This window comes from Chiroxiphia lanceolata, chromosome 7 (genome assembly GCF_009829145.1).
Source record: "Chiroxiphia lanceolata isolate bChiLan1 chromosome 7, bChiLan1.pri, whole genome shotgun sequence".
Taxonomy (NCBI): Eukaryota; Metazoa; Chordata; class Aves; order Passeriformes; family Pipridae; genus Chiroxiphia; species Chiroxiphia lanceolata.
Window position 1 is genome coordinate 23,044,015 of NC_045643.1, and position 13,461 is coordinate 23,057,475.

General features: G+C 38.6%; 1 protein-coding gene across 2 annotated transcripts in view; it reads left to right on the forward strand.

Moving 5' to 3' along the window:
- The window catches only part of LY75 (lymphocyte antigen 75), a 43,899-nt gene that overhangs the window by 2,276 nt on the left and 28,162 nt on the right, over positions 1 to 13,461 (forward strand). For both annotated transcript variants that reach the window (XM_032692531.1, XM_032692530.1), the window contains exons 2-13: positions 75 to 449; positions 1,438 to 1,611; positions 1,866 to 2,030; positions 2,610 to 2,720; positions 4,213 to 4,353; positions 5,968 to 6,156; positions 6,822 to 6,979; positions 7,851 to 7,961; positions 9,212 to 9,300; positions 9,655 to 9,827; positions 9,992 to 10,188; positions 11,465 to 11,607. In XM_032692531.1, coding sequence (XP_032548422.1) covers positions 75 to 449; positions 1,438 to 1,611; positions 1,866 to 2,030; positions 2,610 to 2,720; positions 4,213 to 4,353; positions 5,968 to 6,156; positions 6,822 to 6,979; positions 7,851 to 7,961; positions 9,212 to 9,300; positions 9,655 to 9,827; positions 9,992 to 10,188; positions 11,465 to 11,607 — 2,026 coding nt within the window. The remainder of the gene's footprint in view (positions 1 to 74; positions 450 to 1,437; positions 1,612 to 1,865; positions 2,031 to 2,609; positions 2,721 to 4,212; positions 4,354 to 5,967; positions 6,157 to 6,821; positions 6,980 to 7,850; positions 7,962 to 9,211; positions 9,301 to 9,654; positions 9,828 to 9,991; positions 10,189 to 11,464; positions 11,608 to 13,461) is intronic.

The following is a 13,461-nucleotide window of genomic DNA, read 5'->3' on the forward strand; positions in this document are numbered from 1 at the left end:
TTTAAAAATGAGCTTCCTGTGTAAATGATGCTGAATCATAGCCATATGTGCATACTTTTTTTGTTCTTATACAGGCAACGATGTTTTTACCATTCGCCATGACAGAGAGAACAAGTGCATACAAGTTAAAAACTCGCGGATAGTGATAGATGACTGCAGGGAGACAAGTGAAGCTTTATGGAAATGGGTGTCCCAGAATCGCCTCTTTCACTTGGGGTCCAAGCAGTGCCTGGGACTTGATATATTCACAAAATCAGTGTCTCGACTGAAAATGGTTGATTGTAACTCAGAATTAATGCTGTGGTGGCGATGTGCTGATGCTTCCATCATTGGTGCATCTCAGTACAAAGTGACTATCAAGAATACCTATGTGACTGCAAGCATAAATGCAACAGACCAGTGGAGAAGCAACAATTCCTCCAGTGATATATGTCGATACCTTTACTATGGTGAGTTTTTACAGGGCTTTGGAGATTTTTTATTTGTTAAGGGCTTTCTGAGTATGTCTGTGCTGACAAGTTAATCATGTGAAAAGACTGATCAGTAAAGCAATAGAATGTTTTGCTGTAGAGAGACACTGATATTGAAACATGAAACTTCAGTGGTCTTTAATAAAAATAGCCAGGCACAACTGCAGAAGTTGTGTTATTGAGTGTCTTTCTTCGCAGGTTTAAATCCCTCCCGCCGTATTTGAGCGCAAACATATTTAATTATGAAATGTCTTACACTTTCTATCAGAACTGACACTGTCCTCTTCACCATCATAGGAATTTTGCTGTTTGCAGAGTTTGAGTATATTTGCTTTGCTGGTAGCTGTACAGTCAAGTCCAGAGCATGCTGCCAGCTCGCAGCCTGCTGGACCGTCAGGAGCAATCCATTTGCTTTGATGTGATAGTCTGTCCACTTGCCATGGAAGCCAGTCTCATTGGAAATCTCATGCTTGCTGGAAGAAGTGGTGAAAGCTTGCTTTACCATATTTAAAGGCAGAATTTTCTTTGTATTTGAATTGTTCAAAGCGGCCAATCTGAAGAGCCCAGTGGGCTCCAATTTGAAATGTTTTCCCCCTCCTGTGTGTGTTGATTCCTTGTTCTGAAGACTTCTGAAGACTTCTGAAGAGCCTTGTTCTGAAGGACTCTGTGCAAACCACCCAGATTTCAATAGGACAGTGAATTTATCCCTAACTTACCAGGTTGGGGGAAACAAGTTTTTGCTGTTTCTCAGAAGAAAAAGTACAGAAAAATATTTTTGTATAATTTGTTTCAGTTCTGGCATTGCTGTATATTATCTGTAACAACAAGATGCAGTATTTTAAGATCACAAGTGTGATTTGCACGGTTTTAAGTTAACTATGTCTGTACAAACAGAAACATTTTGCTGCCCTTTCCATCCCTGGGCAACTTGTATTTACTTCTTTTGTTCTTTTTTTTTTTCCTGCAGAGGTTTATACCAAAGATGGCAACTCATATGGAAAACCCTGTGAGTTCCCCTTTCTCTATAATAAGACATGGCATCATGACTGCATTCAGGATGAAACCCATGGGGGTGGGAAATGGTGCGCCACATCTGAAGACTACACTCGTGATGGAAAATGGGGAATCTGCTTGCAACCAGGCATGTTGGATTTCTAAATAGACATCCTAAAAGCATTCTGTCCCCTCACGTATGTGCGGCTCCACCTCGGTGTAGCATGTTGCTGTTAAGCTGGTTAAAAGCTTTTCTATTGCAGCATTGACTTACTCTGCAGTATTTTTGATGACTGATATAAAAATCAATAGACCTTCAATATTCAAAAGTTTTTCTTTTGAAACGTTTGTAATGTTTCCATATAGTTGTGGTTACAAGTACCTTCTGCTTCCTTTAAACAGAGGATGGCTGTCATGATATCTGGGAACAGGATCCAGGGTCTAAAAATTGCTACCAGTTTAATACACAGTCTGCTCTTTCTTGGAAGGAAGCTTATATTTCATGTCAAAGGCAAGGAGGAGATTTACTTAGCATCCAAGATGCATCTGAATTAAGTTACATACAAGGTAGGTGTAATTATTCACATACAAATATTAGGAAATCTTGATAAATTAACATAAAGTGGAGGCAGCATTTTAATTTCTGTCCTAAAATTCTGGGTTAAAACTTGATTGTACTTAAAATGTTTTGGTTCTCATTTGTGTAGCAAAACTAAGGTGCTGATCTCACTTTATGGTGTTTTTTAAATTTATCTGTGTGATTTCATTGTAGCGCTTAGCTGTTCATATTTGTAATGAGGAATGTCCCCAGAATCTCAAATACGGGCCAGAGTGACAGTTGGTGTTTTAGCAGCATGTTACTCACTTGTTATGAAATTGTCCTCACTGATGTTCAGTCTTGGCCTGGAGGAATTATCCATGTGCCTCTGGGACTGTAAAACCAAATGAGAAACATCTGAAGGCATTGGGAGGGAAGGCTTGTGTGGATGAATTTCTCATCAGTTCAAGGAAGTTTGCATGTCTGATTGTAGTAGCAATCTTTCTTTCCTTAAATGCATACCGTTTCAGATCACATTTTTAATTTCAAGGAGACCAATAAAAGATGAATATTTTATACTAATGGTTTTCTTTAAAAAAAATCTCCAGCCAAGGATGACATTGCTGAGATCTTCTGGATTGGCTTAAATCAACTGGACGTTTCTGGAGGTTGGCAGTGGTCAGATCACAAACCTTTGAATTTTGTCAACTGGCATCCAGGTACTGATATTTCTGGTGGTATTAACAATATTCACAACAGTAACTAGTATTTTATGGGTTTTTTTCCCTTCTCATTCCATTTTCAGAAGCATCTTTTCCTCCTAGCCAGTGAATCTTTCTGTTTGCATTCTATATTTATGGCTGATTAGATTAATAAATCTCTAAAAATGTAAAACTTAAATAGTATCTTTGAAATCTGTTTTAGTAAAGAATCCACATCTTTCCTAGCTGCTAAATTTCTCCTCCCACTGATAGAATGGCATTGACTTTCCTCAAATATTATGATTGTTGGTGTGTGCACAAGGACTGACATTACTTAGAAGCTTAACTTGTGTTTTTAAACTTCAAGGTTACTTAAATTTGTTTCAAGGTGAAGATGAAAGGAGTATAAAACCTTTGAAAACCTTTCTTAATTACTCCGAAGTTCCCGGTAGTGTTGGTGAGACTCTTGTTCATTAGGAATTTTCAGAATGAATTTATAATATTTGCACAAATACATCGTGGAGATATACATGAGAATCCTGGAGAAGCAATGATCAGGAATACTGAAGCTAATACTGTTCTGTTACTCAAACTGAATTTGAGCTTTTTTAAGTGGAATTCTCTTTTTTCCTTTACTTTCTAGAATAGTGCTGCAACAGGAATTCTGTGAAAAGTTGATAAGTGGTTTCTGTTACTTCTTTGAAAGCTTTACTAAGTAATTTCTGTGAGAATGTGGTCTGTCTTTTGGAAAGGTTAAGAACTTTGCTGCTTGTACTACTGGCTGCACCTTCTTCTGGAACTGTGATCACACTATAGGACTGTAATACAGAGCTAGAGGCAAGACTATCCTGAGCTACAGTGGCATAATTTAGTTTGCAGTCATAGCATACATACTAATATTTACCACTCTGGTGAAAATACTTTACCATACCCAGTACAGGGAGAGCTTGGGTGCTCTGCGTAGGTCACAGCCAAAAAGTTCTTTTAGGAAATGGGCTTCAAAGAAAGCTGGGGACTGCAAAAAAAGAAGTTATTTTCTGTGATATTTCTAATTTGAGGCCTTGCCTAAGATTTCTGTAAAGGTAAGGGTTATGGTTAGCATTGAGAGAAAGTGCAGAGCTGTGTTTGGAGTGAGGGTGGGAAGGGACTGCCAAAGGAACTGCCAAAGGAAACTGAGGGCTGCAAAAACAGTTCTCCCCTGAGATATTTCTAGTCTGGGAAAGTGCTTGGCCAAGTGTTTGTTGTATTGTAAATAGAACATTCCTCCTGGTTCTATGATTAAACACTGGAAAAGAAGTCCAGATTCCTTGATTCTGAAACTTTCTTAGAAAAAACTTTCAGCAGGACCTATGGTAGGACAAGTGCTTTCATTTGATGCAAGTTTTCTTCAAATATAAGGTGCTGTAAAGTGTGTTATTCTTGTATTGTTAAGCAGTAGTAAAATGAAGCAGTTACTGCCTTACTGTTTGATGACTTGTGTTGTTCTGGTTTTATTTGTTCCTGTCTATAGATATGCAGAGTTTGTCCCCACTGGATGGGACTAGTTGTGTGGTGATGAATGCTGCTTCAGGTCAGTGGCAGAGTTACCACTGTGGGACTCAACTTCCATATACTTGCAAGAAGTCACTCAGTGAAGTTTCAAGCCTCCCAGGTAGGACAGTTTGCATTTTTGAGTTTTGTATGTTAATATGAGTATAATGTTTGCTTATGGAGTCGTTTTTTTTCCCTCCACAAGCCTTCTTAGGCATCTCTGCCAAAACATTTTCTCAGCAGCTTTGGGTTACTTAGCAGAGCAGAAGCAAACTCTGTTTCTCCAGTGTCAAGATGATGCATCACAAACAGTTTTTATTTTTTGCAGCTTTCTTGTTCACACATAAAGCATTTTGCAGCACAGTCCTGCCCCTTTCATCACGTTTTCCTCCATGGCTTTTGCCTTCTTTCTTGTGTTGCTGGAAGTCTGGAACTGGCAGTTGCACCTTGAACCTTTTCATCTTTGCTTTAAGCCTGTTTCTCTCACTCTTGGTGTGTATTAAAATAAAGCAGGACTTACCTGGGTCTTGGATCAAACTCTGTTGAATTAAAATAGAAGTAGTTAAATAACCTTACTATCCTTTGAAACCAGGCCCAGCACTGGAAATCAGAGTGCAAGAAGTGGTTTCTTGCCCAGTGTGTACTCTTTACTGGAACCATAACAACTCTTATGAGATAATTATTCCCTTCTCCTTACCTGCACACACATATACAGTCTTTCAGCATACGGTGTCCAGCTGTGACATAGAACTGCTTCCATGCTTTTGGACATTTACCTTCACCTAGATGTCTAACCCTTCCCATATCTATGACGTGTTCTTCCATGCATGCTTTGGCCTTACCTAATTTCCAGGGCTCGTACTTGGCAGAGATCTCCTGCAAAAACTTTTACTGGAAGGTAATTTTCCTTGGATAATGGGGAGGACTAGGGGATAAGAGGGATGAAGAAGCAGTGTTGTGGAGGTGGAAAGTGTCATGGAGTGTCTCTGACTAAGGCATGTTCTCTCCAGCTCCCCCTGGAAAGGGGTGTGCCTTTGAGGAAAAAGTAGGAATCAATTTAAATTTAACTAAACTGGTTCAAATTTCCAAAGGATCCCCTGAAAACTAGTTGCCAATAATAATTCTTATCTGTTCTCTTGCTCCTCAGTGGGGTATGTGGAGTTGTTACCAGTGTTTATATAGTGTATTATTAATTAAAAAACAAAATTCCTGTGATTGGAGTGTTTTATAGTGTGCTTTGAACCAGAAAGGCTGTTAGTATATACCTTTTCAGCATGCATTAAAGCCAGTTTGAATTCTTGAATATCTTGAGGAAAAAAAAACAAACTTAAGTATTTGTTGAATTGTGTGCTGCAATGCTGCAATGACTTATCTTGATTTGTCGCTAGTTGCTTTTGAAATCTTGCTTACAATTACTTTTGAACCTTTTGCTTACACTAAGGCTTAAGCTTAATGTAATGCATTCTTGCTTTTTACCTTCACTCACGCTGACTTCTTTCTCCTTCTGCCTACTTCATGGCCCCAAAATATTATGAACCTCATACTGCTGCTCTTTGAAGTCTATTTGTTTGACTAAACTGTGACCCTTTCTTAAAAAATTAGCTCTGAAGAGATGCTAACACATTCTGATTGCTGCGTTCTGGCTGTTTTCAAGGTGCTGCTGGATTTAAAGCCAACCCCTTGCACTACCTGAAGTAAAACAAAAGCCTCTAATTCCATTTCTCTTCATTATTAGAGAATTGGAGACACTTGGATACTCACTGTGATTCGGGCTGGCTTCCCTATGATGGCTCTTGCTACATGCTGATAAATAACCCGTCACCTTGGAGCATGGCAGATGAGTTGTGCAAAGCCAATAAGAGTAACCTCATCAGCATACACTCATTAGCAGATGTTGAACTGGTTGTTACAAAGCTTCATAATGGTGAGTTGAGATGGTTGTAAGGGTCAAGCACTAAGTGCTGCACACCACAAATTAGAAACTGTTTTCCATGTTCTAGTATAAGCTTGTCATGACCTCTTGCTTTTAAATGTAGATGTTCATTCTGTAGGTGTACCGAGGCTGGTGCTGAATGTTACTGTTCAGATCCAGGCCCTCTATGTTAGCTCTTGTTTTGGTTTGGTTTATTTATTTATTTATTTATTTACTGGGCTAACCTACTTCTAGTTTCTTAATACTTAGTGTTTAATTTTCTCATTCAAAGAGAATAGTAGATAATTGGGTCAGTATTTTGACTGCTGGAGCACTGAACTAATAAATATTATCTGCTGTCTTCAGTGTTACATCTTTGTCTACACTCATAAAAATTAAATTTGGTTGAGCTTCATTTTGCTTATGTGTTTGTTATTTCTGTTTGTGGATATTTTTTCCTTTTTGTTATGTTCTCTGTGAAACTCACAGTCAAGAATATAAGTTAAGAAACAAGATAATAATACATTGTGCTTGTCTCAAATACCTTTTTTCACTGTAAGAAAAAAAATCAGCACAATATAGTGATAAAAATATTAATTTTGCTGATGTCACATTCCTTTCCTATTACACTGAATATTATTTTGAAACTAGAGTGTTGTCCTAATTTTAAATTGCAGATGCAGAAGAAGAAATGTGGATGGGTCTTAGGAATGAAGATGTGCCAACCTTGTTCAAATGGTCAGATCGTTCGACTGTGGTTTTTACATATTGGGATCAGAATGAACCAAAAGTTCCTTTTAACAGCACTCCTAACTGTGTGTCATATTCAGGCAAGGTAGGAACACAGTGGTGCATCGTAGTAGAGGCGACATGGATGTGTGTGAAAGCCAAGGAGGGGGATAAAGCAGATAACTGATCTTGTTTCTGGAATAATCTTTAAAATACATGTAATCATTTTTCTACAAGCAAATTGCTTTAAATTATTTAACCAAAACTTGCTAGCTGTGTACTGGAAAGAACGGAAGAAATGACTCACAGCTCTGAGACTGTCACTGCTGTTGGCCAGACAGTTGTTCTTGTCACTCTGCGTTTTGGGTTAATGTATTCTTCCTTGTCTCTGGTAGAGAGCTAGGAAGGAGGTGGGGCAAACTACTGAAAGGAAAAGCTGGGTTCAGCCATCTTCAGGACCAATTTGGGCCACCCAGTCTGAGGATGGGTAGGGAGATACCTTGGTAAGAGGAGAGGACAGACACTGAGGCTATACAGTGTAGAAGAAGGAAGGACTGGGTGAGGGAAGGAGGTCACTAGGATATTGGGAAGCAGGTTGTATCATATCCAGATTCAGCAGAAAAGTGGGGCGAGCCATTGGATCTCTTGCGCTCAGCTCCTCTGAGCTGTGTCTAAGCTGCTTCCACAGCAATCTGAGCAGACCTCCTGCACCCATTCCCTTCCTGATCTAAGAGAGTTGGCACCACCCTGGCCTTTTCTTTCCCTTTTGGATGTGATCCAGAATCCTTCCATCTCCGCATGTGCCAGCTTTCTCTCTCCCTTCCAAACATGTGCCTATGCGTACAACCCAGGACATCTCACCCAAATATTTATGGTAGAGGCATTTTGGCTTTCCCCTTGTGGAAACTCAGCCCCTGCAAACATGGAAATTGAAAGATGTTAGAATTTAAAATATTTTTTTCCTTTCATTCTTATAGTTGGGACAGTGGAGAGTGAAATCCTGTGAAGAAAAATTGAAATATGTTTGCAAGAAAGAAGGAGAGATTCTGAATGAGACAAAATCAGATGAAAGATGTTCACTGGAAGAGGTAATCGCCTGCATTTCTTTTACTGTCACTTGGTTCAGAAAGCTAAAATCTGCCTAAAAGCACTTACTTCCTCTACTTCCATTTCATTCTTGTCCATTCAGTAAAATCTATGAAACATTTTAGCTGGGAAAGGACATGCGTATAGCATGAGCTAAATTTCAGATTCTCCTAAGCAGGCTCTGGATGTATTATCAGCCTGTTTATTGATGAAAGTATTACGAGCCTGGACCCAGGAGATGTTGTGTTTTATTTATTTGTTTGAAAAAACAAATTAGAAATGTTATTGATAACACCGTTTGTTCTGTGGTTTATGCTTTAAGTATGTTTTAAAATTTAAGATAAGCACTTCGCAACATAAAGATATGCAAAGATTGTTAACTGAGATTAGGTTTCTGTTGCACATCACTAGGCTCTCATTTTTGTTCTGTGACTTGAATAAAGGTGGGAGGGGTTTGGTTGTTTTGCTTTTTTGGTTTGTTTTTTTTTTTTAAGGTATAACATGTTACAGCGCAAGTAAGGCTTAAAAAGAAGTCTCTTGTCTTTTGAACAAGCTTAAGATGGTATTACTAGCTACTTCAGAGTTATTTTGTTCAGTCTTGTGTGGCACATTACTTGCAACAGGAAAAATGTTCATCCCGTATCTTTCTTCCTGTGCAACCTTGGGGTACTTTTCACTGTCTTTTCAGAGACCTCTAGCATGTAGTTACAGCTTTTAGTGCTGTTCAGACACCAATGGCATTGGTAGGCTAGAAAAGAGTTAACACATTAATGTGCCTTGAAATTTTAGTGTAAATATGGGGATAAGTGTTTGAATAATAGAGAAATTCTGTAAGTTCATCCTTTTTTTCTCAGAAGTAAAGAAACACTAGTAATGCCCTCTTAGTATTCCTCTGTTTGAATCCTGGCGTTGGTGGAACAGCATGAAAACTCCTATTGTTTTGAATAGGACTATGCTGTTGTCCTTGTGTTTCTCTCTGTAAATGCACGGAGTGGTCAGAAGACTCTGCACAGGCAAGCTAAAACAGTGGTGTATTTTATTCCTGTGGCTGCATTATTTCTTACAACTGTGAATCTGAAGAGTTGATGATACTGGACCTTGTATGTGACATGCTGCGACACACTGCATTTCTTTCTTGTTTATGATGTGCCAGCTTGTGGCATCAGCAATGTTGGCAATGATTTATTTTCTCCTGTAGGTAATGCCTAAATTAGATTGTTTTGTACAAATGTGGTTTTTGTTCTCTAACCAGGGATGGGAGAGACATGGGAACTACTGTTACAGGATCGATAAAACGGAAGTTTCATTTGGAACACGGTGCAATCTTACTGTGATGAACAGGTAAAAGCACATTTGTAACTTAGGGCAGGTTTAACAGTACAATCCTGGAGAAAAAGATCAGAGATTAAAACCTCGGTATGCTAACTAATGGTTCATAAAGAAAAAGTAGAGAGAGAATTGCTTTTGCTGAGAACTAGTGAAAACTGTTTTCCGTGGTGTGACAGTGGTAAACCTACAGTGTGAAACCTTCTTGGAAGCATGAGAATTCCCAGCCTAGAGACCACATGTTGAATACGGGACTGCCTGGACAACTGCTTGAACTGACTCATGTAGTAATATGCCTATTTTTCAAATTGTCTCGGTAGCTTCAGATATCTTTCAAATATTGACTCAGATCAATCTGTGAATTTTCAGATTTGAGCAAGAATTTATAAACAGTCTGATGAGAAAACACACCGAAGTTGAAGAAAAATACTTCTGGACTGGTTTGCAGGATATTAGCCAATCGGGAATATATTCCTGGGGTACAGTGAATGGGGAAAAAACTGAAGCTGTGACATACTCTAACTGGAATTCCTTGCAACCAGGTAAATTTAAAAACTAAAAAATACATACAAATACTATCCTTTTAGATTGAGCAATGTTACAGAACTCCAGGCATGAAATAAAATAGTAAATCACAAATATGTCAGGTTTTTTTGGGAAAACCAGCCAATGGTTTTAAATGTGTTTTTCGTGGCTTTAATCTTAGAGTTTTCAGGAGGATGTGTGGCCATGTCCAATGGAAATTCTCTTGGAAAGTGGGAAACTAAGGACTGTAAAACCACTAAAGCATTTTCGATCTGCAAAAAATATATTGGGCAGCCCAAGGAGCCAGAAGAGCTCCCAAAGCCAACTGATCCCTGTCCCCCTGGGTGGCACAATGGATCGGGCCTTGCCTGCTACAAGGTAAAATGTTATTCCTGTTTGATTTTAATTGCTTGTTACTGTCTTGGAGCAAGTGTGTGATTATGTGGTGCATAGCTGCTCTGAAGTGTATCTTAAAGGTGTTTTACACCAGGAGGGGGAATTGATGTTGATGCTACAGCATTTGCCCTGTGCTGCCGTCTCAGGAGCCTGTTGCTGTTGGAGGGTGCTGTACCCATATCATACCCTGCTGCCAACTTGCATGCAGAGACACCTGAATAGGGAAGGAAAGCACTTTGCATCACCTACCCTTGTTCTTTTCCTTTCTATACTCTTAACAGTGTAGACAGGAGAGATGGGATTTTCTCTGGTATGAGTATGGATATAAAAAATGTGCAGCCTCGATTGTATTTTACTGGTTTTGAAGTGAACAGTGGAAGTAAGCAGCTGAACTGTTAGCTGGAATGGCTTAAACAAGTTTGTATTTAGAATAGCAGGTTTTTCCCTCCTATTAACAGTGAAAGTTATTGCCTGAAGTTAAAACTGAGACTGTTCATTGGGTTGTTTATTCGTTATTTCTGGACTCAGTGTCTGCAATGAACTGTCTCTTGTAAACAGCTCATATAGCAAAGTGGGGAATCCCAGATTGAATAACAAGAGTGTGGGCAAGCATCCCGAAGGGATAGGTCTAGCTGATGTGCAGCATACCTGTCCCATAGTTGATGGACATGACAGCTGGCCCTAGCAGATTCTCCAAAACTGTTGTTGACCAAATGCAGGATGTCTGTGCAGAGAGATCCAGCTGATGGTAATTGGCTTGGACTGAAACCAAGGGGATCAAGTGGAAATGTTAGCTGAGGTGTATGAGCCAAAGTTGCAACTCTGATGCATACAGGTAGCAAAGGGTGTGTCCAAGAACTTCTTTCACCCGCAGCACCCAAGTGAGCACAGTTTCAGTGAACATTAGGCTTTGCAGTTCATGATAAATTTGAAAGAACAGCATCCCTTAAAACTTACACTTTGGCTTACAGTTTTGGAATGACTTGGGTGGTGTTTTCTAAAATCTTTCTGGTAAAGAAAAACAGAGAAAGTCTGTCATATGTAATATACTGAATTTGAAATAAATTTTGTCAGCTAAACTTCAGAGTGTGGCTGTGGTCAAACAAACTGGAAAAAAAAATATTGAAAAGTGATGTTCTCTCCCTGTAGAAGTACCGGTTATTAAATCTCAGGTGATCACATTTGAGTAGTACCAGGAATGTTTTAAAAATGCTGTCACTTGTGTCATTTTCTGCTCTGATGGTTGGCTGTTGTGAAGTTCTTCCACAGTGAAAGAGTGCTGCGAACCAGGACCTGGGAAGAGGCAGAAAGGTTCTGTGAAGCACTTGGAGGCCATCTGCCTAGTTTTAGTCACTCAGAAGAAGTCAAGGCACTTCATTCTATCCTGAGAAAAATGATAAGGTAACAAACTGACTGTGCTCTAAAATTTTGATTTCCGTTGCTTTCTGCAGTAGATTGCAAATGCTGCTGCTAACCCCAAATGGCAAGTATGAGACAGTGTGCAGCAACTGTGTTTCCCACAGTAAAAACAGCTAGATGTGGCATTTGAACTGCCTTGCTGGAAAATGTCAAGGGAATACAGCTTGGGTAAATATTTCACATTGCTAGAGGCAGCAAAAGAAAAGAGAAATTTATGTAACGGAAGATATTCAAAGCAAGTTAAGTCTCTTGTTATAATAAGTATTTCCTTCTTTATGTTGAATTTTGGCACAGCTAGATGGTAGTTGTACCTATTCTTTACTGATACATTCTTAAGAGACAAATTATTATTCCAGTTTTGCAGATACACTTCATTTTTATTCATGAAATATTTTATTCATGCTTCCTGACTAAACTGGGTGCTATCTTTTGAAAATATGCATAATGTAGTGTCCAGCAATCTGGTTGGCAAGATCCCATTTGGCATAACTGCAATAACACTATATGGGCATTAGATGGGTGGGCTGAGTTTTCTGGTATCAACAAATTAAATGCTACATAATTTATGAGTTTAAACCTCTATTTTTAATCAAATGAACTGTCATTGCAAAGCTTTATTAGGCATTGGTGTGATGTCAGATCCTTGTGTAATATGTTTTTTTTGATTGACAGCCTGGTTTTTCAGAACTTTTGCCAGCTTAAACTCAAATGCTGCCAGTTATGTGATCTAAATTTTTTCATCAACAAACTAAATCAGGATTATATCAGAAGCTGCCAGCACACAATACTGTGATTAAATTTTAAAATCTGATGACTGAAGAGAGGCCTTCTTGAAAAGACAGTGGACTTTTTTTAGAAGTGCACAAGTCATGAAAATTACTCACTGTTTATGTTAAGAAGAGAAAAAAACAAACTCGTATGCTCTATATATAGATAGTTTCGCTTGTGTAAAAGCCACTTGTGATTTCTTTGCCAAATTGACTGAAGTCCCTGAAATAAAAATCAGTGCAGAAATTATTTATAGCTATAGATCTTATTAGACACTTTTGCAATTACATATTTTGTTTTAGTGTACCTAATCTACTATGAAATGTGAATAGAGAAGTAACATTTTATTGTCCTACAAGTGCTTGGAACTGCTTTTCAGCTTGCAGACCATCTGAGGTATTAATTATAGCTAATGACCATTTTTTTGTTAGGAGTTTAAAGATGGAGACTTCTGTCTTTCCAGGAAGTCAGCTGATACACAATGCTCCTGCACTTCCCATACTTCAGAAAACTTGAACTTAGTCTGAAAGAAGGAAAGTCCCAGTTTTATTCTACCAGAACTTAAGATAAGGGACGACATACTGAACCCAATATAAATTGACTTTGCAGTCAACATTGCAGTGACTACACATGTCAAATATAACTGAAAACACAGTATTTTCGTCTGAGCTAACCCCTTTTTCAGCACTTCAGAACATTCTGAACTGGAATACTACATATTTGATATTGCCTGAAGTATTTTAAATAATGTTTGTTTGTGTAGCTAATATAATTGCTGAGGATATTTATGCTTTTATATTACTCAGAGGTGGTGTTTACGTAGCATAATTTGGAGGTCAAGTGTCAGGGGTAGTTTGTCTGAAACTTAAGCTCATTTGAGAAAGGAGATAGGAAACCAAGTGAATTATTTCGGCAAGAAGGAATAACTCAGCTAACTGGGAGAAATCTTCCTAAGGGAATGTTAGATGTGATTAGCTGCTGGAGGGCGCTGGCATGCAGTTTGTTCATATTCCCTGTATTTAGTCAGTGCAAACTCTGACCTTGAGTATTCATTCAGTGCATTCATTT